Raw genomic sequence first — 18,828 nt, 5'->3', positions numbered from 1 at the left:
TGGAGTTTTTTTCAATTGGTATATTCTCCGCACATTATTGTAAATCAAAATCAAACATGAAAAATACCTATATACTTATATATAGGCTATACATGAGCTGAGAAACAAGGAGTAGGTTTTCAGAGAAGATAGATTTAACACCAGCACAACATTCATCTTATTCAAATTTTAGTGTTCACTACAGTAGGTGAACAGTGTCAATAAAATCTGACTGGCATTTATGTAGTTAACATCTGGAGCATCTGGATCCAGCCAATGGTCACGTGACAAAGGGGAATTTGAGACTCTGTGAAACCTGCAGTCTGTGTTTGCGCAGCAGAGAACACTTTCTTGTTAAGCGTCAAACTTGAAGTGGAAACATGCCGCGACTCTCTATACTCACGCTCAGCCTGTTACCATGGATCCCAGGTATTCACTGTGACTGTGTGCATTTGATTAGAGAAGTCAGACAAAAAAGACTTTCAAGCTGTTTTCTGCTTCACATAATTGGAAAAAAACAAAGATAATTTATGTCTGTGCCTCCTCCTCCTCACTTCTCTGCTGTGCTTTTGGCAAATAGTCTTGCTAAAATGTATGATACTCCTTAGACTTTGCTTCTCTTTACAATTTTATGACTTTTCTGTTATTAATCGTTTGTTTAAGACAGACTAGAAGGTTGTTAAAAGCTTGCAATTTTTTTCCCCAGGAGCCAGAGAGGGCTTTTGTGTTTTTGTAAATCTTCCAAGCTTCTGTACAGTTTGCCCTTTAGCAAACAGTATGTTTGATGTTTATTTTGTCAGGCCTTTAAAAGCCTGTGTATTATAAAGGGATAATCCAATTTTGGAATGAGAAGTATGAAGAGGGAAGTTAAAGCAGGAAATGTGCTTCGTAACAAAGGAAACTGAAGCGATAAATATGGTACAAGTGCTGCCAAAGGCCACATTTCCCCACATCTCATTTATAGATAACAGGTGTCCAATGTGAGCAACTGCTATATTAAGGTTGTGTCATAACCGAAAGTTTCATTTCAAATTGCTGTTTAACATTGAATGATCTCCACTTCTCATCAGTTGTTCTCTGCTGGGTGACCACTGTAGACGAGGTTAGTGTCCTGGAGGGTGGATCCATCACTGTCCCGTGTCGATATGACCCTAAGTATGCTAACCATGTCAAATACTGGTGTAGTGGGAGCATGAGAGAGTTCTGCACCAGCTTGGCTCGAACTGACGAGACCTCCTCGACCAATCCAAGTAAAGACAAAGTGAGCATTTTTGACGACCCGGCCCAGGAGATGTTCACAGTGACCATGAACAACCTGAAAGAGACGCAGTCTGGGTGGTACTTGTGTGGTGTGGAATTAGGTAACGGGTGGAAGGCCGATGATGTTGCTTACACTAAAGTGAAAGTCATTCACGGTGAGTAATGGAGAAATATTAAGATGATAAACATTTCTTGACTCACAGTTTTAAAGAAGTTTGTTGCATTTTCATGATTTCTGCAGGTGTGTCAGTCGTGAACAGCATGGTGAGTGGGGAAGAAGGAAGTAGTGTCACGGTTCAGTGCCTTTACAGTGAAAGATTCAGGTATTTGGTTTTGCTTTGGAGGATTTTATCCACCTTTTACCCTTTAAAACTCTTAGAACAGTCCTTAAAGAAGCACTGATCACACTTCAGTAAATGTGGGAATTTGTCCGGAAACTTCCACTGGTGTCAAACGCTGGTGGACAGTGAGCATTCACTGACTCCCCTGTGACTGCCTGCCAACAGAGAAAGTGAGAAGAAGTGGTGTCGGAGCGGAGGCTGGAGCTCCTGTCTGTCGACGGGTTCTGAAGGGAGTTACGAAGATACTTCAGTGGCCATCAGCGATGACAGAACTGGGACTTTCACTGTAACCTTAAAGAAGCTGCAGATGAGAGATGCTGGCTGGTATTTATGTTCTGCAGGGCAGCAGCAAGTAGCCGTACAGGTTCAGGTCAGACCACGCGCCTCTACTAGTAAGTTGATAAAGAGCCTTTCATTCTTTTGGACATAAAATACATAACAAATTACACTTTTGAGCTTTGCTGTCTAACTGACTTGAAACTGTGAAATTTAAGCTTCATTATGAATTTTCCGTGTGCTGATATCATCAAGGATGAATATTTTTTTCATCGCAGGGAGTTTAGAGTTATTCAACATCCTTATGTAAGACCTCCCTCTCTAGAAATGTACCCCGATATTTTTATTGCTGTTCAGCCAACATTTAAAAGATTTATGACACAAAAATCACATGTAACACAGTCGGCGGTAAAAGAAATACAACTGACAGGAGCAACACAGCTGACGGCATGCATTAAGAGGAAAAGAGAAACCTGTATTCAGATAAAACCCTTTTTATTTTCTCTGTGTTTCTATAAATATTAAGTGCTTCTCTCAAAATCAGCATGTGGTGCTGCTTCTCAGCAGAAGATAACCTCATCTCCCTACAACTTAAAACACTCTGTTTAATAATGTATGTAACGCTGCCGTTGTAACACTGTGAATGTAATGATTGAAAGCAATTCTTTTCAGTTTTCCACCCTTACTTTGTTATTGACCAGATTACACAAATGTCAGCTGGAGCTCATCCTTTCAAACCACCAAATCACATCAAAATGAGTCATACTATGAGATCATTGCTATGTTGAAATGAGTTTTTCTGAAGGTAATGCAGATGATGTTGAAAACAAATGCTCATTTCATCTGGTAGTGAGGTCTAGTTAGAGTGTGATTATTTATTCAGTACTAAACCTCAACAGTATAATAATATTTATGTCAGCTATGTCAATCTCTTCTACTTTTATCAAATTTACCATGTAATTTCTGAGTCATAATAATAACAAGACAAAATTATATATGACAATAAGTCTAAATCATGATAGAATGTCGACTGTGTGGTGACAGGTAACACAGTTGACATTTCTTTAATTTTAGGCCCTCGCTAACATGTCACCTCTAGTGTTAATTTGAATAGCAAAAATTGACATTTAGCTAAATGGCCAGGAAAAAATAAATTATGGAAATTTTTAAAAATATTTATTAAAAACAGCCATGCCCCAATATGATATTTATCATCGCTTGAAGTGAGTATTTGGTCGATAAAGCTTGTTGACATGAAATTTCCCCCTAACTGTAGAATGAACTAAAATTTGCTAAAATGCTAAACAGAGATCGTTTCATTATTGTGTGTCATTGGTCGCAAATGATTTTAATATATATATACCGCCATTTTACAGCATTGTTTTAAGTTAAAGAAAGCATACTAAGATCCTTCCCATGTTTCACAGCCCTTACATGCTCATTTTTACAGGCATATTTACCATCTCTGTGTTCTTAGGTTAGAGTAATAGCAACATTTCCAAGACAAATAAATGGTCATAGCTTATCATTTGGATAATCTATTAGCATTTTAAATCATGCATTGTAGGTATTTGTGTGATTGCTTGGCATTTTCTCCATGTCCCCTTGCAGCTGCTGAAATGAGAAGAAGCAGCTTTAAAGATCAATATGTGTTTGTGACAGATGGCAGAGGCTCTCAAGTCTCTACTTGTTCAGGGTATTGATTATTAAAAGGCACCTATCAACAATATTGATGTTAGGATGCTGGAAACACTCTTCACCTATCACAGCATATGTACAGAGTTGTTACAGTATTTTTTAGCGCTACAATATCTTTACCTTCAGCGACAGAGCCTGTGACATCCCCACCTACTCCGAGTCAGTCTGCTGTGTACCTCCCTCCACCCAAACCCATCACTAAGGAGTCCTGGAACAGTCACCGGTAAAAGTCAAGCACTTCTTTATCTTCACTTTAATGGATGTCGAAGGTGGATTGCCTGCTTAGTCTGCTTTGTGCCTGCTTCCTAGTTACATGTTGGAGTCTATAGCGGTGTGTTCGTCTCTCCTGCTCCTTGTGGGCTTGGCTGTATTGGCAAGAAAGTTGTGGATACTGCACAGTAAGGCAACTTCATATTCCTTTGAATTTTAAATTATGAAGTGTGTGTGTGTGTGTGTGTGTGTGTGCATGCATTGGCCACAAATCCTCTCTCTATATTTATATGATATAAAAAATGCATTAAATTTATCTGACTACTAATTTACATTCATATTTGTGCATTCATATCATCTTTCTAGAGGAGGATTCTGAACTTAGACACTTTAAGGAGATGAAAGAGAGATTCCCTGTAAGCCCCCATTATCATGGCCATCTCTGATCTATTACATTCTTTAAGAAACACAATTATCAGGGATATTTTTAATCAGATCACTCATTCTTCTTTCTGTCAACTACAGGATAATCCATCGGGCATGAGTGACCTGCAATATGTTCCTATTGCTTTCCATAACAAAGCTACCATGGACGTACGTGCTTACTAAGATCATTTTGTGAATTGTTAATTGTTACTCTTTGTAACTGAATGTAATTTTTCTATTAATTTCCCACACAGAACATATGGTCTTTGTTCCAGTATCTTTTTTACCATACCAAACCACGTCTGAACAGAGCTATATGTTCTGTTTCCTGTAATATAAATTTTGGACATTATAGTCTTGTCTTGACTCAGTATTTTAGACTCAATAAAATAAATCAACAAAATACACATGTATAATTATATGTGACTTTTTATTTATGTACCAGACTCTATGTGTTTATGCAACCTGTGACCTTTTTGGAAAAGAGGGAAAGATTTTTGCTAATTTTAGGGGTCATATGGCAAAGTTACTAGCTAGATAATCACACACAAATATCAACCAAGTTTAGCATTCAGGTAGAAATCTAGGCGTAAAACTTTCCTTTTTAGTTTTTTTCACTGCCTCTGTGCTTACATGCCACTTTGCATTTAATCGTCATTATTAATCTCTGGCTTTCTTCCACTGTGTATCTTTTGTCATGTCTTCCTCAACAAACCAGTCAATGCAGATGTCTTCCCCTCCCTGAGCCTGGTTCTGCCCAAGGTTTCTTCCTGTTAAAAGGAAAAGGGAGTTTTTCCTTCCCACTGTTGCAAAGTTCTTGTTCAGGGTTAGCTCCTTGTAGCGTTTTTACATTAATATATATAACACCTTGAGGCGAGTGTTGTTGTGATTTGGAGCTATATAACTAAAATTAAATTTTGTTGAATCTGCCAAAGTTGTTACTGAAGAGAAGAAACACTCACTTGGGGTTTAACTGTTTGTGTTTCACAGATGGCGTATATGGACAGTATAGTTTACTTTTGTCTCTGCTTTAGTTTCTGTCTATTTTGCTTACTAATGCAATTGACTAGGGCTTTTTAATGCTGCATTTGCTCAAAAGGGTCAAAATCGTACTCTAACAGTGTAGAAAGTGCAAAAATGATGTCAAATACTGTCAGGAGCACGGCAGCGCTGCAGGTGGCGATATAATCTTGTCTGTATTAAAAGGCTGACCAATCAGAAGCCTAGGAGGAACCGTCACCAACAATAACACTGTGCACATTCTGACATCAAAGAAGGAAATAGAGGCCCAAACCTTTGATGCATCCAGACATCAAAGGTGGGCTGTTTTCCTTGTTCACATGTGAACACATAAACTGTCTTTCTGAAAACCTTCACCCTGGAAGCAGTTTTTCCAAAGTGCTGTTTTCAGTGATCTAAAAAGCTGTTTACATGCTTACAAAAAAGCTACATTTTTCTATGTAAGTGTAGACAGACCCACACAGAGCTCTCTTTTTGTCTTTAATGCATCCATGTGTATATCAGTTTCAAGAGGAAGAAACTGTTACATTCTACTGAAACTACTACCAATTGAGAATAAAATTGACTAGTTTAACATTGTAAGACTTTCTTTCTGTTATCATAAGGCAACATAATTATACAGTCAATTAAAATAACATGTTAACACTGATGGAGCCCAAGAAATCATAAAGCCTGTAGATATAAGTGTCATATGCAGTGGTAATTTTTTTCAGCTCCAAACTGCTGCTTGTTGCTACAAAGGCCAAACAGAAATAATATGAAATGGAAAACAGTAAATCTTGTCTGCCTAAAAAGCCCATGAGACTCAGAGGGGAAAAATGATTTCAGTTTTTGCTCCTATTAGTGGAACTAGACTGAACTGTTTGATATGTAATATCATCATAATGATATGGCTAATTAACACATTTAGACATGGATATAGTCTGACTGAAAACTTGTGGAGGAAAATGTACATGACGTTAGCGTAGTTGTGAAATGCATTTCAGAAAATAGGAAGTAAATGAAGACAGAATGCATTAGAAGGAGTTGGCAAATTAACTCTGAAAGGAACAGCTCTACATTTTATGCTTGAACTGTCTGTTCTCACACTGAACCACAACCCGGGCTTTAGAATTGTAAATTGAACAAGCTAATGAGACCGTCGAAACCGCTGCAGAGCCCACAAGTCAACTAGACCTTGAAAATATTATATTAATATTTAGCTCACCTTCATTTGAGGGGGAAAAAATATCAAAATTCAAAGAGTCAAGATTCATTCACTGTGCCATACCGGCACCTATGTTCAGGTACTTTTGTTTGTGAACTGCAGTCCTTGATAATAGAGTGAATTTGACATCTCATCAACTATGACCCCTTAGCAGCAACATGTGTTATTTTAGGTTATATTAATATCACCAGAGTTTAGGATTCAATTCATTTCAATTCACAACATCAATGGCCTCAAGGGACTTTATATTGTAAGGTAGACCCTACAATAATACATACAGAGAAAAACCCAACAATCATATGACCCCCTATGAGTAAACACTTTGGCGACAGTGGGAAGGAAAAACTCCCTTTTAACAGGAAGAAACCTCCTGCAGAACCAGGCTCAGGGAGGGGCGGGGCCATCTGCCGTGACGGGAGAAAAGGAAAACAGGACAACAGACATGCTGTGGAAGAGAGTCAGAGATTAATAACAAGTATGATTCAATGCAGAGATGTCTATAGTGAGTGACAGAGGTGACTGAAGAAGAAATACTCGATGCATCATGGGATGCATGCATGCATGCATCTGCTGAGAAGGTGATTGGCTGCAGACTCCCATCTCTGCAGGACCTGTACACCTCCAGGACACTGGGGCTTGCAGCTCGGATCCCAGCTGACCCTTCTCACCCTGGACATAGTCTGTTTGATCTGCTCCCCTCAGGCAGGAGGCTCCAGTCCATTCGCACCAGAACCTCTCGCCATAAGAACAGTTTCTTCCCCTCTGCTATTGGACTCATGAACAATAACCATATGACTGTTCCCACCACTAACACATGACCCTACACTGTGTTCACTGCATCATTCCATGTTTGCACTGATCACCACCTGCACTCATGTATATATCTATCTACTTAGCACTTTTAATTTTAATTTTTATGTTTATTTAAGCGTTGTCTGACAGTATGTTTTGCACTAAGTACCGCAGCAATTTCCTAATGTTGTAAACATGCTCAACATTTGGCAATAAAACCCTTTCTGATTCTGAATCCCCCAGCAGCCTACACCTATTGCAGCATAACTAAGGGAGGATTCAGGGTCACCTGATCCAGCCCTAACTATATGCTTTAGCAAAAAGGGAAGTTTTGTGTGGGGCTCCCCACACTCCCTAGCAGATCGTTACATGGAGAAACCTTTTGAATACAAGCGTGCTGATCCACACAAGTGTACACACGGGTGTTCACAGACTCAAACTACACCTTTCTTGGCTGCTACCTCAAAGCACATTGTGTGCTGTCGATCTTGCATACTGCACAATAACATTTAATATTTAGTATCTACTGTTATCTACTGTTAACTAGTTTATTGTGATGGTGTTGTATTTATTATGTTGCTCTTTCTTGTTTGTTTTCTCTTCTGTTTTTTCTTATCTCCATACAGGTGGTCCAGGTGTTTTGTTTGTTTTTCTTTTTTTTTCCTTCCCCCCTTTCTCACCATCTCTTCTCCCCTCTATTTTTCTTTCTCTCCCTCTCTTTCTTTCATTCTTTCTCCCTGTCCTATCCCCCAGTCATGTGTGTCCTGTCTGTAACAACCGAAAATCAAATCAAATAAATACATAATTATAATAAAGGTCAATCAAATGGACCAATATGGCAAGGCTATGATGATCCAATTGGTAAAGTAAATCCGCTTGGCATCTTTCTTGGCCTTCAGACAATAATTCTGATGGCTAAAGATCCAAACAGGACAGGCAAAAAAAAAAAAAAAAAGTTTTGGATGATACAACCCAGCAAACTTATTGTATTGATAGCAATGCAGACTTTGATCAAAAGTAACAAAGCAAAGGTTCCTTTCAGCTACTGCCATTCCTAATGTACTGTATGAATAGAATCCAAGTCCAAGGCCGTTATAATGGCCAGGGTAAATGACTGATTTCTTAGCCTCCTTGGTCTTATTTTAGCTCGGTTTGTTCTAATATTACTTTTTACATCACATTCTCTAAAAAAAACATGTTATTGGTGTAATTTTAAAGAGTGCAATTACTACTTCCAACTTGGAAATACCTTATAATAACATTCTAATCTTTATAGCTCATAAGCATCACAAATAATTAAATCATGGCAATACTTAAAAAAGCTTGTTATGTGTATCATCATTATCTAATGTCAGCTCAAAAAAGGAGCCAAATGGGGACTAAAGGATTGTTTAAAAAAGGTCAGTTTGTAGGATGAAAGCCAAGGAATATAGAAAAAAACACACGGAGATCAACAGTGAACCCAGACAAACTGACAATAGGGCACAATCAGTTGAAAAACTGCATTTTGTCTACTTTGATGTTTCTGGCTTTAACCACATAATTCTTTTAAAAAATGATGTAATTTAAAGTGAATATTGTTTGTGTAAGAAAAAAATAAACCAAAGATTGCTGGCGCCATCATGTTAATCTTTTTTTCCCATCTCATACTAGAGTGCTTTTCTCTGGGACTGCTGGTTTACGTGTGGTTCTTAAGGTTGAATGAGAAGGAGTGCCTTAAGTTTTCAGTCGCCTCTTCTGTGGGACCAGCTCAGACTTTGGATTTAAGAAACAGACACCCTCTCTACTTTTAAGATGAAGCTTAAACCTTTCCTTTTTTAAATGTTTACAGTAAACGCTGGATCAGGTGACCCTGAATCCTCCTTTAGTCATCCTGCAGTAGGCCTAGGCTGCTGGCGGCTTCCCACGATGCACTGACTGTTTCTTCTTCTCTCACCTCCTTTCAACAACCCTGTGTTTATGCACCACTTTGAATTTAGTTATAATTATTAATTATTAAAAGGGGGATTTTTGGCAGTTAGCAACACCGATGCTGGAAATGTTTCGGCAGTGCAGAAAACTGCATCGAACTGTCAGGAACTGATGTGAACCTTCATTGCTGACAGTTGACAAGTTTGGGTGTTCACTTGAGCCCGTAGTCTTATGTAGCTTTCACATGTAAATGGTCATGATGTGAATTATACAAATGCAACTACAACTACTTCAAAAGCAGCTATTAAACTGCTTTGAGTCACTGAGAGCTGAATGTGCTCACTGGGCAGAAAAATCAGTTTTTTTCATGCATACACCATTTAAGCAATGGGCTTTTACTTCAGCAAAATTACTTGCAAATATGTGTGGAAAGTTGTGTAACAGATAAGCTACCGTAGCTGCTCCACTTATGTGATGTAACAGGGTGTTCAAATCTCTGCCGTTTCTATTTGAATGAACATATTGCTCCGTTTTGCAGGGGCTGAATGAATAAAACCACACAAAAAAAGAGGCACAAAACAGAAACATAGAGACAGGCTGGCAGAAAGAGAGGCAGAAGAGACCCAAGGATAAAGTCGACACAGAAATGGTAAAAAAACAAGCATGACAGAAAGCATGACATGTAACAAAAAATAATCACTGGAGGTGAACTCTTCCGTACCCAGCTTCAACCTTTGTGTGTTTAATGAAATACACTGTTCATCTGTGCTGTCCTGTATGTTCTGTTCTGCTATAATTTATTGTGGTCTGTTCTGCTCTCTGTAGCTCAATCTGTTGTAGCAGAGCTTCAGTACGGTCTTGTCTCCACCGTGTTACAGGCGCTTCATCATTAATCTTAATGCATTCAAGCGGAATCCATTCTGCCACTAGATGGAGGTCAATGCTGTATGAAATATGTTCTTTTCATTATATATTGTGTGCCCATCTCTGTGGGCGTGTGCATCTGTGTTTGTGGGTATGTCTGTCTACTCATGCACACAAATATTCCTTTGTTTTTTCAAATGCCGCACACAATCTGTAGGAAGCGAAGAAAAGTGAGAGGCTACTGCAATCCCCGACAGAATTCTGTACAGAGAAAACCCAGGATTTCTTATCTTAAAAATGCGTTAGGGTGCGCTTGTGTTTCATTCAGCGTAACAGCATTTCAGTTCATCTTGGTGTCTACATGCTTTTGAAATTACATTTCTGTAACCAATCTCTTGGCCCTTGCCATTTGAGGACGTCAACAATCAATACATTTGTACTCGCCCTGTGCCCAGATGCTGCCGATAATAAGGCATCGGCTGGAAACAAGGCCCAGGTTTAAGGATAGGATTCTGGTTTGTGACAAGGTGTCTGAAGGCCAAACTTGCACAAGCATACAGCCGTCTAAAAAAAGAAAAAAGCAGCAATACATGTAACTAAGATCTCTTTGGTGTTTAAATGCAATCATGTCTGAGGACACAAAGATCGTAACTACTCAAACAGGTTTTGTGAGCAAAGATTTCTCTGGATTCTCTGAATCGTTTAATGGTATTATCACAGAAACTGTTGCAACCACAAAACTCTATGCAGCTTTTTTTTTTTTAAAAAGAAAAGAAATTAATGCATGCTTTTTTAGCATATTGCAATCAATAATTTAGACACTGAATATGTCCTCTGCAACCTGCTTAGAGAAAGAATTTCCCTCAGTGTTTCTATAGTGATGGAAGCTTAAAAATAACACAAAACTATCTGAAAAGGGACCTAGTTATCCTTTTCACCCAATGAGAACGCATGACTTGGCCTGAAATAAGGGCTCTGGGTGTGCTGTGGCAGTGAACATCTGAACTCCTCTGAGCGCATCTTTTTAGCAGCTATTATCCATTGTATGGAGGCTTTAATGAGAAAATAATATATACTGTAGTTTTCTTTTGCCTTTTGTTTTACCTTCAAGGTCCAGATTTATATTATTTTATACTGTAAAACTCTCAAATGTCCAAGGATGTTTTATTATAGCCAAGAGAAAAAGGTTAAGCACCTTGAGAAAGAGGCGAGCCCTTTTATAATGGAACATAAGACCATGGAAGGACATAGCCAGCACAGTGTTAGTCAAAATGAGTGCAATATGTTCTTATAAATAAAGAAAACACCTATTGTCAGTATGTCAAAGAATAATAAAAAATACACGCATGTAAAGCAGACTCCTGTAAATGAATTTGGTTAGGTGTCTTTATCCTCTTTACCTCCGATATTCTAAAGTGTTTTCTCCTTCTTTTCACCAACTATCAGTAATATTGAGCATCCAATGGAGGCATTCAGATTTGCAGGGAAGCAGATGAGATTATTCTAGCTGCTTAAGTGAGACCACAGCTGCACAATACAGCCTCATTTTAAACAGTAAATACATTTACAATGTGTGTTTGCTATTTATAAATTCCGTTCCATCCAAAAGTCTAGATGCCTTAAAAATGTGAATTTAGACATTTTAATGGCAAGTGTATCCCTGACCTTGGGGTGTGGAATAAGATGACTAAAAGAAAAAAGTCAGTGAATGGAATTAACTTATTTGATATTTTCATCCGCTGAAGACTTTGGAGCTCTGGTTGGTTTGTCAAGCTACAATAATTTCATCTCTTGGGGTCAAATGTAAAATAATGGGAAGTATTCCAGTTATCTCTGATTCAGGATGTTTAATAACATGAACGAAGGGTGCCGCAAGAGACCCTTCATAGTTTTCATGTCACGCAGACACACGGCAACACAGGGAGAAAAACGCCAAAGCCAAGAACAGAAAATTATCATATTTTATGAATCAAACCTGTGCACCCATACACCCATTTCAGAATCAGACATTTCAATTATTATAAATATTATTATTTATGCACGCTGAACATTTTGCTGTGTTACAGACCGTAACATTTCTTAGCACATAATTGCACTATAATTAGCAGCAATGTGCGGTAGGATTTGCAACTTGCTGCTAATTATTTTCAGTTCTTTTGACATGTAACTAAGGTTCAGGTGGTTTACGTTAATAGTCGCAGAATAGCTGCTTTCTCCCGAAGCGGCCATGGAAAATGCCTGGAGAAACGAGGCCGTTTTGACCATGTTGCTGATTGGGCCTATGTCAGGGTTCAGTTCCTTCAACAATAAGCATTGTGATTTTAAATGTCATTGCCAGCATGGAGCAGCATTCCTGCGATGTGGTCCAATTGGGTCAAGAAGCATTGTGTCCTCATCATCTGCAGAAAATGCACAGCGATAAGAACGGGCACTGAGGGCTGACGGAGGCCCACAGCGCATATAATATGGGCTATCTCAATTTCCCAGAAAAAATATAGAATAAATATAGAAAATTCTGCAATTTGACATCATGTTGTCATTGCTTGAACCAAATATAGAAAATAATTTACTTTTAGCAAACATAAAGTGCACAAAACTGAATTAACTGAGTGAAAAGAACATGATAAACGCCTTCCAGTCCAGCTGATATCTATATGCAGGAGACGGCAATGACTTTGAATGACACAAATTATCTGGAAAACGTTCATTGAAGTTTAAAACTAATAACAGTTATCTCTCAACAGTTATTCAGTGATAACTGTTATTTCTGACAGCCTCTTTAACAAGCCAGATTCAAAGTCCTAACAGAAATGTTGTATTTCAGATTACTATCATATATATTTGTATCCCCGATGTTGGTTATTTGCATAAAAAAATCCTTCTGCTGTAAAAGTATGACTCAGTTGTTGTTCTGCATCTGCTAAGTGTTTACAGACCCCTAATTTTATTTGCATTTCAAACTGACTCAGCTTTAGGTTTGTTCATTAAAAAGTTTGCTTTTCAGTTAATGTAAAAGTGTCGTAATCATACTCTACGTTGTCATAAAACATAAGTGGGCTTTTGCTGGATCATTATCTTGCTCTGCTAGAGAGAAGATTGTGGTGAAAACAGGGGGACATATATGGATCAATATCTATTTCATGCGTCTATGTTACCATTGGCACTGTACAATTTATTGGTGTTACAACTCAGGTTTGGCCTGCTCACAGAGCATAGGGGGATATTAAGGTGAGCCTGGTCATTTAGAGGCTGATGATGTCCGTGGGTTTTATGTTGCAGTCAGAGTCATTTTCAATACTGACTCATAAGTACAGCTCGTGCTCAACAGGAGCCTAATGTTTTCTGGGATAGTGTATTTTCTGTAGTTCTGTAGTTTTTTTTTTTTTTCTGCTTTCAGTTCAGACGTCTGTGGTTGCTCTAAAACAGCTGCAAGGATAATCATGTTTTGTTGTCACCATGGTTGTTGGTGCCAGATGGGCTTGTCTCAGTATTTCAGAATCTGCTGATCTACAGGGATTTTCCTGCATAAACACCTCGAGGGTTTACAGAATAGGGACAGAAAAAGAGAAGATATCCAATGAGCAGCGCTGGATATCACCTCTGGATGAAAACGGCTTGTTGATGATAGAGGGCAGAGGAGAATGGCCAGGCTGCTTTGGGGAAATGGAAGGCAGTAACAGTAAGAACTCATGGCAACAAAGGTATGCACAAGAGCATCTCTGAATGCACAACACATTGAAACTTTAAGGAGATGGGCTATAGCAGCAAAAGAGCACATCTAGTGTCACTCCTGTTAGCTAGGATTAGGAAACTGCGGTACTCAGATGGCTACATGGAAAGACGGATGTATCCTGTCTTATATCAATTGTTCAGGCTTTGGGAGGTATTTTCTTAGCACACTTTGGGCCCCTAAGCTTCAACTAAGCATTACTTAAATGGCACACCTATTTTAGGGACGGGTTCTTGCCCCAAGTGGAAGAGTTTAAGTATCTCGGGGTCTTGTTCACGAGTGACGGGAGAAGGGAGCGGGAGATCGACAGACCCAGAACACGCTGGAGAGATTATATCTCTCTGCTGGCCTGGGAATGCTTTGGTGTTCCCACGGACAAGCTGGAGGAGGTGGCTGGACGGATGGACCTATTTTAGTACTGATACTGATGTCCGTTTCTTTATGGGCACAGTCCACCTTCCACCTGGATGATGCTGGAGATACCAGGTGCCTGTGCAGACCTAGCTGTAAGAATATGCATGTGGCTCAACAGAAAGTGTCAAGAGATGTTTTCTAAAGCACTTCTTCAGTTAAGAATCAGAGAGGAGAAACACAGTTTTACTTGTATACAAGGGCAGCACAGAGCACCCACAGTGAGAGTGAGGGCTCTGTGACACGCACTCTGAGACTGCCCTGGTCTTTATTTACACATCAGTGGGTGTTTGTTCCTTACATTGGAATGTGGATGTTTAGGTGTGTGTGTGTGTGTGTGTGTGTGTGTGTGTGTGTGTGTGTGTGTGTGTGTGTGACCCCATAAACGACTTCCCTAAACCTGCTGGTCTGGAAGTCCAACAGTTCATCTAAACAAAATGCACTTAGCCTAAAACAGACATAGATACGTTTATCCTATCATAAAACAATAAAAGAAGGTACGACCTCTCCCATGCTCCCAGGATGTGGGTTTAAATGCCAGAACACCCTGGAATGCACACAAAGCCCCAGCAGCCCACTAAAGATCACACATCCTATCACTACACAATCGATTATACACCTCTAAGCATATATGGAAACTTATATCATTAAAAGATTATACTGACTACTAAGTACAATTTTCCATTGACAGAAAGTTTCATAACATTTTAAGAGGAGTTCTTATGATGCTTCCAGCTGTTTACATGCGTCCTGCCTATGAGTTTACTAAATACCCACAGCATCAAAAGGTTTCCTGTAGGATCAAAGTGAAAGGATTGTGCACATTAGTAGTTAAGTGAGTAGAGATCATTATAAGTAATTGGACATGATTTATTCTGTGTCAGAATTCAATTACACTATTTGGTGATTAGACTCTGATGGCTCATCACAGCAGCATGAAATCCCAGCAGTGATAGGAATTAGGCCAGGACCCCCTGAAGTCTTGACGCTGGTGGTGGTGAAGATAAGATAAAGGCTTGTGTAAGAGAGACTTGTGTTTCTGATGTAACTCTAGTATGAACTCCCATTTTTTGGGGGGGGGGTCTCTTCCAACTCTTGGAGAAATATAGACCTCTCACTGTTCTCCAGTTAGTCTCATAATTGGCATAACTGGGATTTTTAGACCTCTTTTCCCTAAGGCTAGTTGTTGCTGTTGAAGCCACTGTTACTGAAACGAATCAGTGCACCTTTAAAAATACTGTGTCTACTCCAGCTATGATAAATAAGAAATGTCTAAATATGTTAAAAGATTTTAGCGATCAAAAGTCATACATTTGCTTTGCTTTATATTAAAGTTTGCCTGTGAAACGTTTGTAAAAATGCAAAAGTAGGCACTGTAGAACACGGCAGATCTCCTCTTAGTGTAATGAGACCTTTTCAAATCAATTAAAATTAGAATTAAATCACCTCGATCTAAATGGACCATTAAGAGGCTGCTAATCATTACACAAAGCTCACATTTGGAAAATTGTCCTTTTATTGTAATAGAATATTTGGTCCATGACTTAATTTACCATGCTACCAATGGCAAAGCAATTGACTTTCTAGTTAACCTTATCCTAACATATGATTATATTCTTGTCCATGGTCCATTTGTGTTTGGTGGTCAGTATTAGACCGAGCGGTGCAGAGGAAGGCAGCAACATCGTTCACTGTTCAGTGGCTCCATATTTCGCATTTATTAGAAGTGTTGCCAAAGTTTGCATTCCTGTACAGCCATTGCATTTTCACTATGGCATGTGCATGCTGAGGGATGATGAGAAGAATACAGCCACCGTGACAGTAAGAGATAAAACATCATTTACTTCAGTAACACAATGACAACTACGGATTTCACATACTGTATACCTTCTTTGTAGTATGCTGAAAACAATGTTGGAAACAATTTAATTAAAGGCACTTCGTACCACCTGTGGTTTTAAAGTGGCTGTTAAAAACAGCCACAATGGAGCAGTTGTATTACAGAAAGAGGCTAAAAAATCCCTACTGAAAACAGCACTGACACCCATAACTAAGCTAATAAATGAAAACACAGCATTGGAACACAGCCTTCTGTTTAGTCCAAAAGGGTCATGTCATGACATGACAAAATAACTATGCAGTTAAAAACACAACAACTTCAGCGAGTGTGTACGTGGGCTTTTTCCAAACCAAAGTGACAAAAGTACTAAGTATGTCCCTGGCAACTAATTTTGAAGTTGTTTAAATGAGAAAGAAAATTGACTAGTTGACTAGACAAAAAGAGCAAAAACAGTCAGAAAACCTGTAAAACTGAGCTCGCTTTCAATGCATGAAGATGAACTTTGGTCACGCATATACCATGAGTGTATTTTAGGAGCAATAGTCTTGGTTTCTTACCTTATACTCTTCACACCCCCGGTGAAAAACGTGGCTTTGGTTTCTTGGTTAAATTTAATTTTATTCTGATAATGCAAACATTTTTTTTAAACTTCAAAGTGCAGCAGAACAGCACTGATTAGTATAGGCATCTGTTTACTTTCCACCTCTGCTTCTATTTACAGATATAGAGGATATGACATCATACATGCTATGTCGTGCACGCTTTGCTTGAGATTTATTCTCAATATTGGATCTGCTACAATCACTGCTTTGGAAAAATGTGTATTCCCTGACTGGTTGGCAGTGGTTTCCAGTGGTTGCTGGGTCTTCTCAGGTGGAATCAGATTCAAAGACTGCTTGTTAGCAGACTGCCACAGTTGCCTTTAATTTTCCATGTTTGTCTGCAAATAGTGAGTATTTGCAGGCAAACATTGCAACTATCGGAATGGTTTTACAACTTGAAAAATTGCTAACATGTTTCATAAGGTTGAACTTTTACTTTGAAGGCAAAAGATCTTCATAACTGGTTGCACTTTTCACAGTTTAACTACAGCTCTGAGAGTACCTGGCTATTGTTTGTAGACAAGTCCATCACTTTAATTCAAACTATGACCACGACGTCTCTACAAATCATTTTCCCAGCGACTGCGTCCAACCTCCACAAACCACTAGCAACTGGTCATTTTTTTCCTCAGTACTGGTGATTGTGAGATGATTACAGACCAGTCTCTAGGCCTGTGTGACTGGGGCTTTATTCACTTGATCCTACATTGTCACCATGATTGTCACATATCCAAAATAGCAGACAAGTTAATGTCACATGGTTAATGGTCACATGTCTGCAAAACCACAATAGGGAGAGGGTGACCATCATGGCTGCAGCCCAGGTAAGTAGCTTATGGTGTTGCGATATCTTGGATCCGATAACTACCTTTACACATTAATAAAAGATGGATAACATGTTTAACTGACTAGTATTTCTGACATCGACCAACAATGATAGCAACTTTTGAATGTCTAACCAAACAGTCACGCACATCCCCAATAAGTACAATGGTTGAGGTTGAATTCTTTTCTGGACTAAAAAGGTTTGTTATCTTCTTTCTTACAGAGAGGAAGAATGAAATTAAATTACAAGGTGTTACTAGTTGATCAAAAGCTCGCATAGCTGTATCATAATGACTTTAGCTCAGTGTAAAAAAAGTGTTTGACTCTGGTACAAAAGCTGAAGAACATCAGCCACTGCAGGAACTGCACATCGTGGGACTCGATGCTCTGTAATCACACACAGTGGGACATTCTCACAAACCACAGTAATGCAAAAAAAATAAAAAATCAATAAATAAAAATATGTACATAAAAAGAATCAAGGCCTTTAAAATAGTTGCTCTGTGGCTTTCTGCCACACTTAAAAAAAACCAATACACTATTGCTAATTATATCAAGTGCAATTCACAAGGTCATTTAAACAAATCAAAAATCAATAACGTTTGAATCTGGTTTGGTCAAGTTTGCACTTTGCTTGCAGTGAGGGCATTACTTTCAGCTAAACATTTAAAACATTGATTCGAGAGTTTAAATGTAGATGTGTCAGCTGTTGATGAAACTATTAGCCTGCTCTGTTTACCTGATGATTGATTTTGTGGCTAGCTGATGACAATGGTACAAATCAGTTTATATATAATAATTACCAAATGTTATTGCTGCTCTGTACTAAAAGTCCCAGCCCCTACTGTTTCAGCTGCACAGAGATTCGTGCAGTGTGCGGAGACACAAGTGCTCGATTGTCACAGCACTGACATCGGTCTCACTACCAACTCCTCACCCAGGCACACTTGAGTAGGATGTCTTAACGTCACATCTGAATGCAGTGGCTTTGCGTATACCATTTTTAGCATGCAAAGTTAACATCTTCAGTGGGCAAACCTAGCCCTTCAGAAGGTTCATCCAATTATCCACAGAGTTTCAATGCACGTATTCCCAGTAAACACTAAAAGTCCGGAGCTTTGCAAATGAAACTCACTTAAAAGAGCAGTGACAAAGACTTGACTAAATCTGCGCCAGCTGGAAGTGTCTTCTCATTTTTCTGTTAAATCAGTTTTCCCATGTTGTTGTACCTGATAAATTCCTGTGCGTCCAGAGTAATGTGGGAATCTTGTTTTTATTTCTGTTACTTATGTTACTGCATTGTTATAGCTGACTTTGCCAAAGTAGTGACTGCACAATGGCATATTGTGATAGTGCTCTGTAATATAGCCACATCATCTTGTTACCCTGTTGCAGCTTTCCTTTCTGCTAAGTAATGCAGAGAATCCCCAACAATG

At 38.8% G+C, this 18,828-nt stretch overlaps 1 protein-coding gene across 1 annotated transcript; it reads left to right on the top strand.

Annotated features, from left to right (window-relative positions):
* The first annotated feature begins 255 nt into the window (after window positions 1-255).
* pigr (polymeric immunoglobulin receptor) lies at window positions 256-5,784 on the top strand. The gene is made up of 8 exons (XM_003456174.5): window positions 256-408; window positions 1,050-1,394; window positions 1,481-1,562; window positions 1,746-1,972; window positions 3,681-3,777; window positions 3,864-3,952; window positions 4,131-4,180; window positions 4,290-5,784. The coding sequence occupies exons 1-8, from the start codon at window positions 360-362 to the stop codon at window positions 4,371-4,373; spliced, it is 1,023 nt and encodes a 340-aa protein (XP_003456222.1). The 5' UTR covers window positions 256-359; the 3' UTR covers window positions 4,374-5,784.
* The last annotated feature ends 13,044 nt before the right edge of the window (window positions 5,785-18,828 follow it).

Source organism: Oreochromis niloticus, linkage group LG18 (assembly GCF_001858045.2).
Source record: "Oreochromis niloticus isolate F11D_XX linkage group LG18, O_niloticus_UMD_NMBU, whole genome shotgun sequence".
NCBI lineage: Eukaryota > Metazoa > Chordata > Actinopteri > Cichliformes > Cichlidae > Oreochromis > Oreochromis niloticus.
The sequence above is the reverse complement of the archived record's forward strand: the minus strand, read 5'-3'. Positions and strand labels throughout refer to the sequence as shown.